The sequence below is a fragment of the Mus pahari genome, chromosome 1 (genome assembly GCF_900095145.1).
Source record: "Mus pahari chromosome 1, PAHARI_EIJ_v1.1, whole genome shotgun sequence".
In the NCBI taxonomy this organism is placed as follows: Eukaryota; Metazoa; Chordata; class Mammalia; order Rodentia; family Muridae; genus Mus; species Mus pahari.
The window spans coordinates 81,332,904-81,354,135 of NC_034590.1; the positions used below are offsets into that span (position 1 = coordinate 81,332,904).

A 21,232-nucleotide genomic window follows, 5' to 3' on the forward strand; every position below is an offset into this window, starting at 1 on the left:
GTGAAAATGTTATGAAATTTTCCTTTTCGGCGTCCTTCACCCAAGCCAACCTTACTCCCACACATGTAACTGCACTGAATAGTGTATTTTTTTTTGAGCAAAGGAAAAATATAAAGCTGTCCTGGTGATTGATTTAGAAGGGCCAGCTCTACTTAAATTCCCAGCATATTAACACAGCACTGCCCTTGAGGGCTCCAGCAAAGAGCTGCCCTTCCAGGGTTCGCCCGCAGCAGCCAGTAGGCTTTAGCAAAAGCACCTGGGACAAAGGCAGTGTGACAATGCAGTTAGCTGGGAAAATCAGATTGTAGAATTCATTTACACCCATCATATCGTCTCAGCACACTTCCTTAGGAACTTTCATAAAATGGCTTAAGCATCTCCTTAAGCTTCCGTGATACAGGCACCATTCAGGTATCCGTGCTCAGCGTTACCAGCCCTTTCTAAAGCACAGAGCCTACTGACTTTGACTCTTTCTTTCTTTGATTCTCAACTGAAGGGAGCCCTAAAAATGCATGAAGATGCTTTGGTGGCATCTGGATCCTGCTGGTGATCGGGACCCTGGGGTGGTGATCCTGTCTAATGGCAAACTACTCCACTCAATATGTCAGTGGCATGGGCCAGATGCCAGCAATGCATTAAGATGCCCACTTGCTGAGGGCCTACCTTGGGTACAGAGGGCATCAGCATGCCCAGTAAAACTATGGAGGTTTCTCCCCATTTTCTGCCCCAAATGGGAGACAGAGGTCGTCCTATCTCTACCTAAGCGTCTCCCTGAGAGCAGGGTCCCCACATGTCAGAAAGCTGGAAGCCAGCATGGAGTCTGCTCTGAGCTTGGGCTCTACAGCAGGCAATCTGGGTGACAGGCTAGGCTCTGCTACCTGGAATGGTTTACATAATCACCATGAGCCCCCATTTCTACCTGGTAAGAACAGGGTACGAGAAGCATCCACTTCCAAGGGCTGCTGGGGATGTTAGCCTAGCCAAGAAAAGTGTTTTAAAAGGTACCTGCAAAGAATGCACAGTGAGGGAGCATACACACTATTGTCATTTTTATAATTATCTTTAAATGTTGAAAACATGCACTGAAAGGTGGTTATGACTTGAACAAGAGAACTTGAACAGGGTTGATAGTTTATCTATTTAGTGTTCAATTCTCATGCCCATTTTACAGACCAAGAACCTAAGGCTCAGAGAGGTGAGGTGACTTGCCTGAGTGCACACAGCCAGATTAGAATCCAAAGCCAGCCCCTCTGTCACTGAATTCCCACATTGTCCCCATGGCCAGAGTCATCTGGGAAGCGAAGCTCCGCAATGAGATGTGGGCAGGGGGCCAGAAACAGCGGCTCTCTGCTTAGGAACCGGAACACTGGGCAGTATGGCACTGCTAATGACAGCCTGTTCCCAGTCTGTGGGAGTTTAATAAAAGTCATGCAAAACTCGCTGTTGATGACTCTAATTGCGGAGTTTGGACATGAAATGAAGAACATATGTGGAGTGAATAAGAAATCAGGCAGCTCCTTTTTTAGCACTGGAGCTGCAGGAAGAGCTCAGAGTTCACCATCATGCTGTGTGGAAGGAGGCCTTGACACCATGGCCTCACACCTGGGAGTCTCCGACAGCCCACTGCTCCCTGTGACCCCCTGTTTCCCAGCACACAGCATCCCACCTGGGGCCTCTACTTCCATGAGGAATCATCAGAGAGAATTATAGGTGATGTACATTTTAAAGCAGGGGGCAGAGGGAGGGGCAGCTGGACACTCTTCTCACCCACTGAGGAGGAACCAGACCCAGGCGGGACGGAGCTCAGGGGCAACCTCAGGCAACCGGGTGGTTGACTGTGACAGAAAGAGAAGCCTGTGTGTCACCTGTGTCTCTGGGAGCAGCCAGACAGAGAAGAATGCATCAATAAGCGGTACCATAGCCAGATCTCATCTTCCCAGTCTGGACAGGTTGCCTCTGGGTGTGACTAAGCACTGTCATGAAGTTCTAGGACTTACAGCCTCCTGAAAGGCTTGGGGACCTCTTTGCATTTTGACCCATATGGGGATACAGCAGAGCTGTAATTCACTGTGAATGGCAGAGTGGAGTGGGGGTGGAGTGGAGGAAGGGGCTGGGGTGGGGGCTTTAAGGTTAGCCTCCTTCCTTTCAGTAGGCATCAAGCAAGGAGTGAGACGACAGGGTGGATGAATCAGGAAACTCATGTGTTCTGCCTCTCTGAAAACCAGAGAGCAAGAGTGTGTGCTGCTGGACTCTAGGTCCTACGCAAGACAGGCGAGGCACCTGGTCTCCATGGACACTTTTGAGGGCTGCAAAGGTATGGGAGGCGATCCCTGTCCCAGGAGCTTCAGAAAGGGACGTGAACATCACAGTCCTGTATTCACAAATGAGAACATAATGGGGTTTCGGCAACATCAACTCATTTGCCCCAGACATCCCGTGAGGTGGGCAGACTTGGGATTAGGGTCCAGCCCTGCCTGATCCTGCGACCTACTGTTCTGTGTATCAGCCACTTCCCAGGGTCCTCTGGAGCTGGGACCGCCCCTCAAACAACTACTCCCCATCAAGGACATGGTTCTGTGGGAAGACATTGAAGAATGATTACTAGAGGTTGTGGGAGAGTGGTCCATCCTAGGGCCATTTTGGGTCAGCCTGTGTGACAGTCCTAAGGCTTTACTTGCTCAAAATTCTGCCTGAATGGTGGCCCTTCGGACCGTTGTGAGGTGTAGACAATTCTCTTTAGGTGAGTTACTGAATCTAGCAGAGATCAGTTCAGCTGGGATCATCATTTTTTTCCTCTTGCTATGATGAGGAAGAGGGGAGGGGGAAGGGGAAGGGGAAGGGGAAAGGGTTATTTTTGGCTCACAGTCTAAGGGATAAAGTTTATCACATCAGGGAAGGCATGGTGACTGGAGGATGAAGTGGTTGGTCACATTGTACACACAGTCAGGAAGATGAGAGTGTACAGGAAGTGGAGCTGGGCTATAAAACCCAAAGGTCCACTCCCTCCAGTGAAGCTCTAACTTTTAAATATTCTACAAGCTTCCAAAATAGTGCTACCAGCTGGGAAACAAGTGTTCAAACATGTGAGCCTATGGGTGACATTAACATTCAAGCCACAGCAATCAAATCTAGCAGGCCATTTGAGGCTTCCCCAAAGCATAGCCCTGTGTGACCCTGAACTGCCAGGCATCAGCTGGTGCCCACTGACCAGGAGTCAGGGAGGGCACACTCTTATGACAGGAAAGAGACACAGGGAAAATCTACAAACTGTGTAGCCACTCTGCCTAACATTCTGTTTATTTATAGATAAAAGTCATGGAGAAGTAGAGACATCTGCCAAAGGTCACTGACAAGTGCAAAGCCATTTTCATTCCTGGCACACAAAACAAAACTTTTGCAAGTGTCTCTGGGATGTTACATGAAAGGTCTGGAGATGCAAGCACATCTATGAGGTGCTTTTAATGTCCCCAAAGCCACTGGGAAGGGGTGAGCATATCATTGTGACCTATTGGCAAATGGAAGCTTCTAGAAAGTTGTCAGTCAATGATGAGATAAGAAATGTTTTCCATTTTCCTATCTATCTATCTATCTATCTATCTATCTATCTATCTATCTATCTGTCATTCAGGAAACATTGTCAAAATAAGGAAGGGGTGAGAGTGTCATTGTGACTCATTGGCAAATGGAAACTTTTAGATAGTTCTACATAAACAATGAAATAAGCAGTATTTTACATTTCCTGTCCATCTATCTACCAACCAACCAACCAACCAATCAACCAACCAACTCATTGATCATCAAAGTAACAATTCCTAAAAATAAAAAAAGAGGGCATGAGTGGATATAGCTCACTGACAGGGCATTTGCCTGATCCATGCAAGGCCTCGGGTTCAATCCACAATGCACATCAATCAATCAATCAATCATCAATCAATCAAAATTAAAAGTAAAGAGCTAAGGACAAAAGAGCAATGCAACAAAGTCCGTTTCCTCTTCTGGGCCTGGCTTAACTCTTGCTCAGCACACTCCCTGACCTGACATGAAATTCTTCTTCAGGTTAGAACAGAATTCTCTCAGCTCAATTCTGTTCTTTATACCCTGAGTCAAAGCTTGCCCTGAAGCACCGACGTGGAAACCTCAGAACTTCACAGACTTTCGGAGGAATTAAAATCCCTTCCACCTTTCTTCTACCACCAAGAACGTACCTTCCCAGAGGAGACGCCCTTTATCTTGACGCACTCTCTGTGGTCTAAAATACTCTGGAAGAACAGATGAAAAAAATCTTCATAGTCTTCTTTGTTCTTTCAGACCGCACATACTCTCTGTGAAGTAATGATGTGTTTGGGGTTTCACCGAGGAAGCTAATTATCTGTGCCTGTCTTCCTCTTCCAGGCTGTGCCCTCGGGCAAATGGCCTTTCTCTTTCTAGTTCCTGGCACCAAGTTCAATGCATGTTCAGTGAATGGGTATGTGAATGAATGAGTGAGTGAGTGAATGACTGATTAATTGGATGGAGTCTGTGGAGAGACCCCATTATTGTATTTTTCCCGTTAGAAGAAATTTTCCAGGCTGTTACACTAATTAGGGCTAATATTCTCAGTTATTTTGAAGATTGCTTAAAATTTGCTGCTAATTTAAATAAAATGGTTACATTTACTCATTAACCAATTAGCATCCTTCCCAGAAACTTCACCTCGCTAATTTGATTAGCTTACATTATGATTTCGCCTGCTCGGGGCCTTCCTGAAGACCTGGGAGTGTCACAACTCCATCAGAGTGATGTCCACAGCCTAGCTGTGGACCAGTTTCCCCGAGCACAGCTGTCTCTTGGTCCCTAGTGTCTCTGGAGGCTCCTGGCATCCACTGTAAGTCACTCTGCAAACATTCCTATCACTATGCCAAATGTATTTCTCCTTCAAGGGAAAATAAAACTTTTGGAAACATGATTAACTTCATGAAAGACAGCCTGTCTAATGTTTGTGTAGCCCAGGCTGGCCTCGAACTCATAATCCGCCTGCCTTGGCCTCCTTCAGCAAATCCTACCGACATGCACCGCCACAACTGGCCTATCTAATGTTTGAAGAGTGAGTGAATTAAAAATAAGAAAAACTGAACATGAAAGTGAAGAAAAGAGGAGGCCAAAGGTCAAAGTACTGGCCTCCTTCCTCGCCCTTGCTTGCTGGTAACCGGTGATGCCATTGAGCAAGTCAGCTCATGCCCAAGAAAGATACTCTTTGTCTTATTTCTCAGACATAAAACAGACTCAGAAATGATCTAAATTGTTGTGATGGAGATTAAGTCCTTCTGGGTACCCAGAAACCTACACTTTCCCATCTCTGCCGTGAGACGGAACCATGTGACTCAGCCCGGACAATGAGCTAGAAAAGGAAGTTGTGTCCGGTGCTAGTCAAGGAAGTGAAAGACCCCCAGTTACATGCCTATCTTTATGAGGGGAAGGGGAGGTTGATGGATGGAGTTGTGCACCCCTAAAACTTGCATGTCAAGTTCTATCTTCCATTTCCGGGAAATGGGGCCATATTTAGAATCAGGGTCATTGAAGATAGCATTAGTTAATCTTGGGTGAAGTCACACTGGAATAGAGCAGGCTCCTACCCCAAATCCATGAGGGTCTGTGTGAGGTGAAGTTGGCATTGAGAGTCACAGCTATGTTGAAAGCATCCCAAGAAGCTCCCAGGGGAGAGGCCTGGGACACATCCCTCCCTGGCACCTTTCTGAAGGAGCATACCCTGATTGCACATTGACCTTGGACTTCTCCAGAACTGGGCGTTAACACACTCTCTCTTATATGCTTTTTGGTTTGTGGCACTGGGTAAGAGAAGCTGGGAGGACTGAAAGGAAGACCGCACTGTCAGGTTGTCAGCTTACAAGGGTCAGCAAATCACAGACGGTCTGAAGGCCATTTGACCTTCAGCAAACTTTAGAAGGGGTATGTAGGGCTCAGTAGGTAAAAGTGCTTTGAGTAAAAGTGCTTTGCCACCAAGCCTGGCATCCTGAGTCAGATTCCTTAGGACCCACATAGTGGAAGGACATATGTGACTCCTAGAAACAGTTGCTCTCTGTTTCTAGCTTGTGCACAACGCCCGTGTACACACACACACACACACACACACACACACACACACACACACACCTTGGGTATGCTAGTAAATACATGTAATTTTAAAAAATGACAATTACCTAAGACCTAGAAATAACATAGATGTCCTTTTGATATCATACTGGGACATTATTTAACAGGCCTGCTAATAGCATGCAATTTTCTAATAGTATTGTATCTGCCTTTGTCTGCACTCTTTACCTTTTGATTAACTCTCAACACTACAGAGTTACACACCAATACCCTGGTTTTATGCCTTGGTAGGAAAGGTCACACTGAAGGCTCTAATTGCATTTCTCTGTATGGTATTAACCACTTTGTGTCGGACCTGTCCATCCTATTCTGACACTGCTTCTTAGAAAATGCCTACAGATACATTTTCAGACGCACTTAGAATTTATTTAACCATCTTCTTGGGTTAGCAAGAATGGGTCCACCCATTGGGGCTCACTCTTCCTCTACAATGTGTGGCTGTGGCTGGCTGAAACCAAGTCATGAAAATCAAATGAAGCCACTTAGATAACATTGAGAGAGAACAAGCTTTCCCCTTCAATGGTAAGCAGGTGAAGATTTAAAACCAACATCATGAAGGCCCTGTCTGTGGTCCCCCAGGATCAGAAGCATTCAAGAAGGTGACCTAAAAAGAAACACACACCTGGTAATTGATCAAGTAGCAGAGCCTGTAAAAGAACAGGGCTATAATCCTAAGACTAGTGGAGAAAAGAGGATCTTGAGTTTGAGGCCAGCTGGAGCTACATCCTAAGACTGTCTCAAAGTCAAAGGAAGTCACAGAGTTAGAATGGGAGAAATGTTAGAGATCTCTAAGTTTAGGTGTCATAGTACCCCTGAAGCCTACCAACAAGGCTTGGGGCAGAGATGATGAAGATGCCATTGTCACCTGAGCCAGTCAGTGGCTGGGAGAGCCCCTTGCTCTCAGACAAGCATGTATTCTTATATTTTGGAGGGAAACTTCAACTCTCTCTTAAGACTAACCACCACTACCTCAAGCCTTGTAATAATAGCTGCTTACGTAGAACAGGTAACAATCGCGGAAAGCCTGCATTGTCTAAATGCTTTATGAACACTCATTCTGTAATCCTTGTAGTAAACCTACAAGGTAAGTGATGCTATAATCGCTATTTTATGGGTAATAAAATTGAGGTGCAACATTTATCCAAGGCACCTGGTTAGTGAGTGAACCCAGAAATATGTTAAAGAAGGATTGATTTTTATCTTATGTTTATGTGCATGTGGGTATCTGTGAAGTCCTGAAGAGGAAACTGGACTTCTTGAAACTTATAGGTTGTTGTGTGCTACCCAAAATAGATTCTGGGGAGTACCCCAGGTACTCTGGAAGGGCAACAAGTGCTGTTTACTATGGAACCATCACTCCTCTCTCCAAAGACTTATTCTCAGTTTACTGTTAACCACTAAGCCATCTCTCCTATCCCTCCTCCCAGTTATTTTTATCTTATAATCGTGTGTCTCTTTGTACATGGGAGCACACGTGGAGGCCAGAAGGGATCACCTGGAGCTGTAGTTATAGGTAATGATGTGCCATCTGATATAGATGCTAGGAAATGAACTGGGTCCTCTGTAAAGCTTTTAACTGCTGAGCCGTCTCTCTAGCTCTCAAGTGTTTTAAAAAATTACTACATTTATTTATGTGTGTGTGCCTTAGTGTGAAAGTGAAGACCAGAAGACAACATTCCAGAATGAATTCTCTCTTTCTACTATGGTGGGTCTCAAGGATTGAACTGGCGTCATCGGCCTTGGTGACCAGTGCCTTTGCCCGTTGAGTCTCTATTACATCATATGTTTCCTGTCAGCATTTTCAGGCTGCCTATTGGTTGTGGTTCTCTTGGAAGGATGTGTGAAGCTTCACAGCGGAGATCAGAAAGACTGTCACCTTGGACTTATCTACATATAGTAGACAGCAATGTGAGGGTAATTGTTATTCTCTGTGGTAGTGAGTATGCAGCTCACATGGAGACATGTGGCAATCCATCTGTACATGTGTGACCATCTCTGGGTTCTCCCTGTTCTGTAAAAGATCTTGCTGAGAACTGCCAGAAGAAGGGACAATATCATCAAAAATGTGGTTAGACAAGGTCTGTGGGATACAGTTGACCCCTGGGACCTGAGTCAATCCATACTTTCCTAGAAAGCACAGTCCTTTCTTAAGCCTTGATACTTTTGAGGGCTGAGGGATGCTTTGGGGAAAATCCTGGAAGCCAGAATTCTTGACACATCATCCATCACTCACTTCATGTCCTTGTGTTCCTGTGTTCATGCTGGGTGGATACAGAAACTCAGGCCAGGGACACAACACAGCCCACTTCCAAGATAAGCTGTAGTCTCTGGCCCTCTCAGGTCTGTCATCAACCAATTCCTGCCATAACAGAGTCCATGTATCTTCCTTTTCTGGTAACCTAGGACCCAAGCCTTATTCAAGGCTTCTTGGACCCTGAATGCATGTACCTGGTAGGAGATGACATCAGGCCTGGTACTTCCTACAGAACTCAGGTACACAAGCACATAAAGGAGTTGATCTGTGAAGGCAGCTCCCACAATCCCTGGCAAGCACAGCATAGCCTCCCAACTCCCAGTCAAGTGCCTCTCAAAACAAATGAACTCCAGAGGAGCAGACTGTCATAGCTGATAGAGCTGGGTCTAGAGATGGCCTGGTCTAGTTTCATCATATACAGATGGGCAGATAGATCCAGATGTAGCTAGTCAATTGGGGAGAGATCAGAGCTGTCACTACCCATGAGTAGCAATGCTGACTGAGAGGGCAAATGGGAAGCCCTCAGGGACGACAGATTGACTAGGATGGCAACTGTGTTACACACTGAGGTAGGAGTCCACCGAACTGTCTAATTATATTTCATACATGTTAGCATAAAGTCATACCCTCCATAATGGGATATAACACATTTAGGGAGCATAAAAAGTTAAAGATAAACTGGAAGACCAAGAGTAGGACCCAGTCTGCCTGATGTTCATTTCGTTGACCTTTTCTGAATCTTCTGTATTTTCATTGCTATAGCAACTTGCCAATGATGCTCCAGGAGTCAGTACTCGTGGTCTTTGACTGGGGATGATATCCACCTTGCTCTCTGCACCTGTGGTAGCAGTGGTGTCTGTGATGATCATGGTGTTCCTTCTAGCATCTATCATCACCATGCCCTTTCCCTGAAGAACAGTTGATGGGCAAATCTCTCTGTGCCCCAGTACCTCAGAGTGCAAGGGTCTGATAGCCACCCTTCCTTCCCTCTCACTTCTCTGTGTCTCTCCCAGTTCCATTCCATCTCCATCCTTGGCTTCTGCTGAGATGACAAATCACACCCCTGGCCTCTGCATCATGATCCATATCCTATCATTTCTTTCAGACAGAGTCTTCTTACAATTTTCATCAGGGATGGGCTTAGCCTTCTCCAATTCATCACATTAAGTGAGGTCATAAGGGCAGATCCCCTGTCCTGTATGATTAGTGTTCTTATGATACCAGACTCCAGCACCTTTCTCTGAAGGTCCCTTTCCTCCTTACCCTATGAGTGCAGGAGAGAGGCCAGCTGAGAGCTAGGAAATGAGCCACTTCCAGATGCCTAATTTGTTAGCATCTAGACCTTGAACACCCTGGCCTTCAGAGCTGTAAGAAATGCATTTCTGTTGCCTAAACTGCCCAGTCTGTGGTTGTTTGGGTTACACGAACAGATTATAACAAGTAATATTCATTAATGGAAACATACGCCAACCCTATGATTCAACAATTCTATTCCTAAGTGTAAGTAAAAGAAATTAGTATACATACAAGTCAAAAGACATGAGCAAGTATGATCGATGCAGTAGGACTTACAGTACTTGTCTTAGTCACTGTTCTGTTGCTCTGAAGAAGCACTATGACCAAGACAACTATTAAAAGAGAAAGCATTTAACTGGAGGTTTGCTTATAGTTCAGAGTGTAGTCCATTATCATCATGGAGGGGAGCATAGTAGCATGCAGGCAGGTGCTGGAACAGTAGCTGAGAGCTACACCCTGATCCATAGGCAGGAAGAGAGACTCTGGGTTTGGGGTAGGCTTCCGAAACTTCAAAGGTCACTCCCAGTAACACACTTTCTCCAACAAGGCCACGCCTGCTAATCCTTTTAATCCTTTCAAACAGTGCCATCCCCTGGTGACTAAGCATTCAAATACATGAGCCTGTGGGGCACATTTCTGTGGGGCCCACTCTTCTTTAAACCACCATAGTACTTCATAGCAGATTCATAACTCAGAGTAGGATATAGATAAACAAATGAGCAGCTTACAAGATCCATGACTATAACTCAACAGATATGGAGGCCAACACAAGAAGGTATTTTCAGGCTGGAGAAATGGCTCAGCAGTTAAGAGCACTGACTGACTGACTGCTCTTCTAGAGGTCCTGAGTTCAATTCCCAGCAACCACATGGTGGCTTACAACCATCTGTAATGGGATCCGATGCCCTCTTCTGGTGTGTCTGAAGATAGCTACAGTGTACTCATCATATATATCGTCATATATATAAAATAAAATCTAAAAAAAAAAAAAAACCAAACAAACAAACAAAAAGGCCAGGCAGTGGTAGTGCACGCCTTTATTCCTAGTACTTGGGAGGCAGAGGCAGGCAGATTTCTGAGTTCGAGTCCAGCCTGGTCTGCAAAGTGAGTTCCAGGACAGCCAGGGCTACACAGAGAAACCCTGTCTCGAAACAAACAAACAAACAAACAAACAAACAAACAAACAAACAAAGGAAGGTATTTTCTGCTCCAGGTTCTGGTTAATATGATCATGCTCACTTCATGGAAATGCAATGATCTGTACACGTACAGTTTATCTATCTTCTGTGCATATACTATGCCTTGATAGGACATTTGTTAGCATAAAGACAGTGGTACAATTTGAATGTGAAATGACCTTCAGAGGCTTAGGGGTTTGAACCCTTGACCCTTGGCTAATGGTGCTAAGTGAGAAGGTTCTGGAAACTTTAGGGGCTGAAGATATACTGGAGGGAGAAAGTCACTGGGGATGGGCTTTGAGGTTTTATAGCCCGCCATACTTCATGTTTGCTTCTGCTTCCTGACTGCAGACACAATGTGAGCTGTCAACCTCCTGTTCCTGCCACCACGCCTTCCCTGCCGTGATGAGCTGTGTCCTGGGACTATAAGCCAAAACAACCCTTCTCCTCCTTAAATTGCTGATGTTGTCTCAGCAATATGTAAATTATCCAAGGCTGCTCAAAGACTAACCACCTAGTGATGTCACAGCAACATGGTTGGCCCAGCAAAAAGATAAGGTATTAGGACCACAGTGAACAATCACTGGAAAATTTCATCATTTATACACAGGGTCATGTGGCAGTCTTCAGTTGTGTGCTTAGGTAGGTAACAACTTACACACAGAAGCACACTTCTACAAACTGATTATGAAAGCACCTTTTCAGTCACTGTTCTCTTCTGGAGTTCAACTCTGGCAACATTGTTCATCTGGACACTCCTCATGCCAGGGCAACATTGACCAGTGGCTGCCTATTGTATTTTATTCTGTAGACCAGCTCCATTGCCCAAGTTTTAACATAATTTTGCATCTCTAAAGCCTAGACCATGAATGGAGAACTTTAAAGGACAGCTCATTTCCTGGTGGCTGCCCTTTGTTCTCCATCAGAAACCTGTATTAGAACTAGAAAGGAGACTCATGGCCTGTAGACTGTGACATGGCACTCCATGGAATTCAGGCATATTAAGAAGCTTAGGGGAACCATTGAAGTCCATTCTGCTAAAGAAGGACTCTCCTGCTGGCAGGATGCTCTACAGCTCCTTCTGTATACCAGAGCTATATAGCTCAACACAGCTTTTTGAAAGAAGGCAGAGGTTTCTCTGTAAAATGAATCTCCTCCTTCTCCATCCTCCTTCCATAGGATGCTGACCTCTAAAACACACTTTTCCAGCTTCTGTCTGGGCAAGGAAGGTATAACTTGGCTCTTTGACTCATAGAAACACTTCATGATGAATGCCAGAAATTTCTGAGCCCAGGGACACCACGGCAGAACCCAGCTCTGCCTCTCCATACCCAACACTCACATGACTCATGACACAGGGGTCTCCTGAAGACACTCACCTGGGGTGTCATCCCATGGCATATGTACACGATGGGGACGTTCTCTGTATCTGGGCCCTGATCAAGACATAAATCAGTCTTCAGGGAATTCTGCAGCTGAACATCAGAGGAAATATGGCCAAACCGGAGGGGAAAGAAGAGAGAAAGCACATGCATTAATTTAGTAGAGACAGGTGTAGCCCTCAGAGGGACTTACCTTCCTCATCAATCCAAGGTCACTAAACACTATGGAGTCAGCAGGCCCTGCTATTTATTTGTATAAAGGTATGGCTGAGGATAGGCTCACACTCCATGAGAACTCATGACACTCATTAGACTGGAAGCTGCCTTTCCAGAGCTAGGATCACCTAAGTAAATAGAAGAAGTACATAGTGAGAAACACTAGGGGGTCCCTGCTCTCACTGCTCCAGGAGGGGAACAAGGGGACAAGCCCCGCTCAGCCTTGGCTCTTGAGAGTTGGGGAAAGTAGATAACATTTGTTGTTTGTTTTCAATACAGGGATGTCCTCTGGAGCCCAGTGTTCTGTGGCTCCTACAGATCCACCAGGAGCTTGGCCAGCTCCCAAGGTTAGTCCAGTTGCTGAGGACTCTCCAGAGTAGAGTTTGGTGAGGGAAGAAGAGAGAGCGGGGTCTGGTAGAAGCAGAAGACAGAAAAATCTTTTACCCTCACTTGCAAGTGTATGGACCCAGTCTCATGAATCAGCAGAACACATCTGGGTTTGAGAATCCATATTCAATGGCCTGCATGACCTAAGTCCATACTGAGTCCTCGGAAAGGATGGCCTGCAGGTCACAAGGCCCTTTTCACTATTCATAACAGGGTAGACCATGAGGTACCAACCCACGCTCTATAACGAATGAATTATTCTCTTTCTTCCCATACCTTTCTGGAATGTGAAGATACGACAGTTCTTTTATCCTGGATCTAAAAAAGCCCAGATCTCCTGAGATGTGGTGTGTGGGTAGTGACCACTGGAATTATGGGTAAATAAGACTACGTGTGGAGGATTTTCTGGATGTGTGTAAACTGAGGAACTCAGATGTGACCAGAAAGGAGACACAGGGCAGATAGAATCAGAAATAAGAGAGGCCACCTGCCCCTGCTTGGGTTTTCATAGCTTCTGAGCTCACACATATGGCCAGTTTCCAGGCTCATAAGAATTTGATAGCATCTTCCCGCATGCTCACCTTGGGCTAGTTTAATTGGGTTTCCCTTCTTTCAACCCAAAGCACCCCTCACCCTCATCTTTTAGAATGGGACTGGAGAGAAGAATCCAGGGACACTAAAGCAGTGAACTGTGGCTGATTCACTGTTCAGGTAGAGGCCAGAACTGGGCAGAGGCTGGGCTTGTGGAATCCTGATGCTCTAGACAAGTGGCCAGTGCTCTGTCATGTGCCTTGTGTCCACTGCTAGGTATAGCTTTGTGGGAGAAGAATATGGAAATACTCTTTGAATTTGTCTCTTGGTCTGTGAAGAGAAGGGTATAGGATCTAAATCTGTGATCTGTTATCACGACCTGCTAGGTGCTAGATCAAAGAGACTCACACACCCTGTTAGGCTTGGCTTTCCCTAGGTCCCAAGCCATGGCTTCTGGGTGACAGATGGGTATCATTTGATACATTCTTTCCTTGCTCTGTGTCATTCCTCCTCTATTAAGTGGGTGGTCTGTGGGAGCAGTGGAGCAGGAGAGTCGGGCTGGGGTGCAGTACTGACTCTGGCAGAATGGTCTTGAACAAAGTAACTGGCCCTGTCTCTTTTCTTCCCTTGGAATTAAGGATAATAACAGTGCCTGCCTCTCAGGGATGTTATGAAGATTAAATGAAATAATATCTGCGAGGGCTTAGCATAGGGCCTGGTAGCCAGCCGCAGTAATTGTTAGCTTCTTCTATTACTGCTGTAACCTCCCTGAAAGCCATTCGGGAAAACTAGCTGTGATGAATGCACGGGTGTGCCAGGAGCCTTCCAAATGAATCATGTCTAGATCTCAGAAGAGCCCATAGGCTGGGACTGTGGTTTAGTGGCAAGTGCAGTCCCTTCCCCCCCACCTTCCTGGTGTGCGATTCTGTCTTCATGTCGGGAAAGTTGAATACTTTCAACACTCTCTGCTTTGTTCTCTTTGCCTGGCTAGTGTTGCTGCCACCCTGCCAGCCCCAGTCTGGGGGTGAGACTACTTGCCCTATGCTTCCCTAGCACCCTTATTTCTCTTTAAAATTATTTTAATTTTAATGTAGTGTGTGTATGTGTGTGTGTATGTGTGTGTGTGTGTGTGTGTGTGTGTGTGTGTGTGTGTGTGTGTATGTGTAGGTAGGTACACCTGGGGGTTGGTGCCCATAATGGCCAGATACCCTGGAGCTAGAACTATAGGCACTCATGAGCTGCTTGAAATCTGTGCTGGGAACTGAATTCGTGTCCTCTTCAGGAGCAGCAAGTATTCTTAACAGCTGAGCATCCCTCCATCCCCAGTCTCACCCATGAATCTTAGTGCAGCATTTAGCACGCTGAGTTCTTACTGCTTCTTTACTTGCCTACCTCCTCATTCAACACAAATACTGGGTCTTAGTCTTCCTTGTTGTGTATGGCATGGACCAGGGCATGAGGCATGTAGTTGTCATGAGTGTTGAATGAGCATGTGCAGAAAGTGAACAGATGAGTGGCATTAAGGCTTTGCAAGTGATAGGGCCACAGTATGCCTGACCTTGAAGGCCAAGCTTTTTCCATCATGTGTGTGGCTATGAGGCTGATATTATTAAAAGTGCCCCTTTGTGAGGACTACTGTAACCATTGAGGCTATGCACAGTGCTAAGCTTATACAGTGAGAAATTCCAAAGGAAATGTCCAGAAGCTGGGCATGTCTGATTCTAATTGCCCCTCCATCTCTATCGGCATGAGATCTGGGATTCATTCCAAGCTCACTCATATCCCAGACAGTGAGCTCAGGGGAAACCCATACAGTACAGCCCACAGCTCCTTCATCCAGAAGGAGCAGTAATGTGCCCTATTAGTGGCTTAATGGCCTGGGCGATACTCTTGACACTGGCCCAGCTGAGTGACCCAAAAGTTTATTTGACCTGAGTGATGTAGTTGGAGCATGAATTGAAATGGAAAATAAAAGATTTTAAAAACTGCTGCTCCTGCAAGGGCATCTGGCCTCTGCATTTTAGAATAAAACTAATTACCAAGGAAGAACAATTCAGACCCAACAAATGGCTTGGCTCTGGTGGCTGCATCCTGAATGCCTATCATTAAGAGTTCATGGTGTTTCTGGATCAGCAAGCATGTCTTAGCTCCTGAAGAAGCCAGGCACTGACATGTGGAGGAGACAGGGGGAGGAAGAGTCTAGCTGGACCTTGCACAGTGGCTGGTAAATGAATATTATAAGGACAGTGACCTCCGCCAGCTCTGGGGATGGCTAGCATGCTCATCTTTGTGGGATAATGAGTAGGTGGGCTTTTGTGTGACAGAGTGCAGACAGTCTGAGCTATGGACTCAGAGACATCTAGACATAGCCTTGTACACTTAGCTGGTCAACCAGAATGTTCTGTCTTTGTCATCCAAGGGTCCCAAGAGAAGCCCACTGCTGCATGTATGTGGAATTTAAGGCATTTTCACACGGAGGATGAGAAGGGTCTTTAGTTAGGACCCGGAAATACAATGGCTACATGCAAACACTCTGTGTACTGCTTTCTCTGTCTCTCCTGGTAAGTCTGGCCGATCTCACTCAGCTCCAATGGTGGACTGATGAGAACGTGAGTCTGGAGCAGGTCCTGGCTCATGGAGGTTTGGTTCTAAAACATTCTTTGGGCACACAATATTCACTTAAGACTGGGTCAACAGTGGCCAAGTGGCACCATATGGTTTTATGGAGCAGAGAGTAGGATATCCCCTGGAAGGTTCTAGAGATGTGTACAGAGCTAATGGACATTGTACAATGCAACATGCTTCTATGATGAGGGGTTATCTAGAGTGTCATGGAACAGCTGGGCAGCATCGTTTGAGGGGATGCTCTGAGCATCAGACTCAGGAGTGGAAAGGTAAGAGTCACTGATTCAGGGTGCAAACCTGCATGGGGCTCTCCTGGAAGATATAATTTGTCCCTACACTATGGCCTCCTGGACAGTCTTAACTGAGGGTTGTCTAGGGTTCCACTTCTGTGTCTTTCAGAACCACTGGGTATTAGAGTACTGGGTACTAGTTCTGAATCAAACCTCTCAGTAAAGGCTCTCCACACTCCCAGGCAAGAGCTCCATCCATAACATTTCCAGCTGGGAAAGCCCTTAACTCAGCTCTGATCACAGGGCACCAAAGAGGTCTCAGCTCTGCCTTCAAGTTTTCATCTTGGTATATCAAAAAAAAAAAAAAAAAAAGGCAGGAGGGGATGTTCTCCAAAGCACAGAACTGCTGTGATTCCAGTAGTCTTTCAGGCTCTGTCAGAGACAAGCCAGGTTTTTGCCCATTTTTTTTTCCATATAACCTGAATATAATATAAGCATTCCCACAGAGTAGAATCAAGGGCTCAACTGACATAGAAAAAAATTATGTGTTCAGACTTTAACAGTCAGTAGAGGAGGTACTCTCAGATGTCAGTCACGTACTACACAAAACATTTTAAGCATGGAGGGTCCTGAAGTTAGTTGCTTGATAGAAGGGTTGGTTTATCATGGCCAATGTATTTTAAACTGAGAAAGAAAATCTATTGACATTTCTCAGACTCCCTTCTAGCCAATGAAGGCAGTATTTACTACCCATTTAACAGATGAAGAAACTTAGGCCCACAGACCATAGGAAGGGACGAAGTCAAGATCTATCCTACTTTGTATTTTGATGGTGCTGGGGTTTGAACTCAGAGCCCCATACATGCTAATTAAGTTTGCTACCAGAGCTATGCTCCCTGACTGGAGCCAAGATCTGAACCAATGATATTTCTCCACTCCAACCTCTGTCCTCTACCAAAGGAGTCTGCACATCAACCAGCAAAGCTTATAAAACCCTTCGGTAAATTCAGGGGAGGTTCTGTCTCTCAGAACTCTTCCCAGGGAGGCTTCGAACATGAATGGGAGGTGCCAGCTAGTGGAAAGGCAAGGCATTCAGGTGTTTGAAACCACCCTCCTCCCCGCCCCAGTCACCGCAGCTGGGAGGACCAGTGAGTATCAGCCATGTTAGTTTGCAACCTGAAGCTAATGATTCTTTATACATGTTGTTAAGAGGGCGATGCAAACTTGGGGTCACGGGTGAATTACAGAGGACTACTGTAAAGGAGAGGTACAGTCCTTTCCCAGAGGGACTGGAAAGACATGAGCTGTGAAAGAAAAGCCTACTGAAGGCCTGTCAGCCTGGGCTGAGTCCAAGGTTACCATGGTGCACTACAGAGGTGATGGTGGGCTTGTTCCCTCTCTTCCCTCTTAACACCCCTCTCTTTTCTCTCTGCATCTGAAGGGACCCCCCAAGCCACTGGCTCCTTACCACTCCATAGGCGATGATGTCAGAGTACATCCTCATCTCTGGGTACACACTGACCAGGTACCACCTGAAGGTCTTGCACTGCAGCTGCTTCCTCAGAGCCTTGCGCGCGGTGATGTCCCCAATGTCAATCCCTGAGTCCTGGAAAGAAGCAGAGGCAGAGATGAAGCTTCCATAGGTCTATTCTGTATATACCGGCTATATCTATATACTTCTATATCTATATAATCCTATGTCTATACACTACTGTGACCCAGTGCCTCCAGCCAGGATTCACAGAGACTTTCTGGTAGAGGGACCCTGTGGGGAACTAACTCGTGTTCTGCAATGCAGCATTCACCCCACAAGTATCTCTGTTTGGACTTTGAAATATGAGGTCCATAATGAAGGGGACTAGTATCAAGTCAAGTAAGGGGGCTGCATACTTGACTATAGTACAGTTTAAGTGATATACAATTATTAAATGCTATTAAATACAATTATAATACTACAAGAGCATTAGGTTTGACAAAGGGTCACTATTAGATCCCGTTCCTGGACAGTCTCCATATTTTCCTAAAGGTGTGAGTTTTCACAGTAAACAATTTTTTCTGTACCCAGGATTATTTCTTTGCTTATGATATGATGAGATAGATAGATATATTTATACATAGGTAGATAGGTAGATAAACAGATAGATACATAGATTGATAAAGAATATATATAATATATATATATATATATTCACAAAAAAGTGTATATACATATATATCTCCAGTGTTCATCTGCACCTTATCATAGGAACCTCCAGAGCTCATTTGCAACTTTTGTATATCAAGTATCTACACCACACACACACACACACACACACACACACACACACACCTCATCCTGTTTATTAACTGACTTTTGCTTTCGTGTTTCAGAGGTTCAGTATGTCTGTACTGCATTTTTTCCTTCCAATTGCATCAAATCCCTTTAATGGCAGTGAGGAATGATTAGTGGCCTTTCTTAGACGAGGGCACTTTGGCCTTTATTATTAGAAAACCATGAACATTCCTTTTTCCTTTTGTAATATTTAGTATAGTTGGCTGATAGCTATTCTCCAAAATCCATGGCTGCTTAGGACCTCTGAATAGAATTTTAAGAAGTCTTTAAAGACTTCTCACAGCTTATGAATCTCACCATGAAGTTGTCTGAATAGGACGAGCCCCAAATTCAATGATTAGTAACTTTGTAAGAGAACAGAAAGGAAGGTTTGCATTCATAGAAACACACAAAGGAGAGGCCCACATAGAGACCAGAAGACCAAAGTGATGAGCCTATGGTCTTGGAAAGCCAGGAGCCCCCAGATGCTGGAAAAGACAAAAAAAGACAGATGACCGTCTCAAGCCACTGGAGGAAATGTGGCTCTGCTAGCACTTTAATGTGAACTTCTGGGTTCAAGACCCATGAGAAAAAAGTTTTGTTGTCTTAGGCAACCAATTTTGTGGCTAATTCATTTGGACTGTCTTAGGAAACTAATAGAAAATTGGCTGCCCTGCAAATAGCTCAGCATTTCCGCCACAAAGTCACAAAAATCCATGTGTTCAAGCTTCAAAGAAAGGGTGTGAACAAAGCAACATGGGGACATGCCTGGCACGCAGGCTGTCTTTGGGCAGGATAAGCAGCAGCTAGGAGGGTTCTTAAACTTTGCAGAAGGAAATACAGATGTTTGCTACAGGCTGGTTTCCTGTGTACTGACTGGCATACTGATTTTCAATTAAAGTAGCTGGATGCAAGTGCTGGAGGCCGCTCTGGCCTGAAGTTTGGGACTGAATGTGGTGGTGAGCGTGAGGGTAAAGAGGACAGCTCTGTTTCATGCACGGCCCAGGGGAGGGCTCAGTAGAGTAGAAGGTAAGAATGGACAAAGAAGCCGGGCGTGGTGGCACACGCCTTTAATCCCAGCACTCGGGAGGCAGAGGCAGGCGGATTTCTGAGTTCGAGGCCAGCCTGGTCTACATATAGATTTCCTGTCTCAAAAAAACCTAAAAAAAAAAAAAAAAAAAAAGAATGGACAAAGAATTCACCTGTATGACCAATAGCACCAAGGACAAGAATTAACATCTTCAGAGTTTTTGGGTGCAGAGCCAGTAATGACCAGAGCCTTGATACTAAGGATTCTCTGAGTACCACCTGAGCAGAGCTGAAGGGCTTCTGTTCTGAATTTGCAGTGGCTGTTAGAGAGGGGAGGTAAGAGGGTAGAGATGTGCCTGTGCTTGAGTCAGTACTGGGATGAGGATCATGGTTGGCTTGCTCCTGGGATGATATACATGGATAGCAAGTGGCAGCTAAGCGTTTCTTTTTTCTTTCTTTCTTTCTTTCTTTCTTTCTTTCTTTCTTTCTTTCTTTCTTTCTTTCTTTCTTTTTTTTTTTTTGTCAACTAACAGAGTTCCTATTCACTATGTGTCAGTAACTACATAGACAGGTAGGAACACCTCACATTCTATGCTTGAAATGGGGATCTGGGAGAGGCAGAGAAGCAAACAGACACTCGAGGCAAGGGAAGGAAGTGGAGAGTAAGGGAGAGCAGAGACAAGAGCCTACAAAGTCCAGCTCGGAGTGTTGTGTACCAGGAGGGGTGGGCAGCGGCCAGGTGAGCTGTTAAAGAAAGTTTACTAGAGTCTGACATACTTGAGATGAGTCTAAAAGATGAAGCAAATCCTGGCTCCTTAAGCCATTATCTTGTGAGTCTGACACAGGTTCTGCCATATCTACAGACTTACTGACCTGAATCTCTAGGATGAGACCCAGAGGAGTATTTTCTAAGTTTTCCACAGGACTCTGATGTAGCTGAACAGCAGCTCTGCTCTAGGAGCCACCGGCTGGGAGTTAGGGGGAAGAGACCACACACATAACCAGACTGTCCAGACTGTCCCACCCATGAATAAAACATCAGCAAGGTTCCAGTGAGTCTTACCACCCACCCTGCCTTGTGCTACACACTTCAACACAAACATGCCCATCAAAATGTCTTCAGGAAGCCCACAGTTTATCCCAGTAGTTCCAGCTTTAGGTAGGCATGGGATTCCTCAACATTTGCTTTCCAAAACCAGTTCAACTAATCTCTAAGGCTAGGTCCAAGTGATTTTAATGTTCAGCCAGACTTGAGAGTCATTGGTCTAATAAGATAGCGGTTTCAGATTATTGTCTGACAGGCTGGTCATATGATGAGAAAGGCATATTGGGTGGAGAACCATTTTTCATGCTGGGGTTGGCTTCCTGTATGAAAAGTCACAAGACTTGAGTCTGTAAGGATGAAGATTTGTTAGAGATGTGAGTTGAACATGAGGTGGATGGAGGGTAGTTTCAGATAGAGAGATCAAATGAGCAAGCACAGGGCTGAGAAACAGCAAGACATGCCCCCTCCGACAAGACATGGGGGTGCAGGTGGAGGTCCCCAAAGAGGAGAGCCTGTGTCAAGTGGTGCACCTGGCCTCACCTTTGTACACCAAAAAGAGTCCTTCACAGATTTCGAAGAAGGGCAATGGGTAAATCAT

General features: G+C 45.4%; 1 protein-coding gene across 1 annotated transcript in view; it reads right to left on the bottom strand.

The window, feature by feature from the left end:
• The window catches only part of Galnt18 (polypeptide N-acetylgalactosaminyltransferase 18), a 310,894-nt gene that overhangs the window by 25,468 nt on the left and 264,194 nt on the right, over positions 1 to 21,232 (bottom strand). Inside the window, exons 8-9 of the mRNA XM_021193520.2 lie at positions 17,718 to 17,855; positions 12,258 to 12,353 (exon numbers count right to left, since the gene is read on the bottom strand). Of these exons, the coding sequence (XP_021049179.1) occupies positions 12,258 to 12,353; positions 17,718 to 17,855 (234 nt within the window). The remainder of the gene's footprint in view (positions 1 to 12,257; positions 12,354 to 17,717; positions 17,856 to 21,232) is intronic.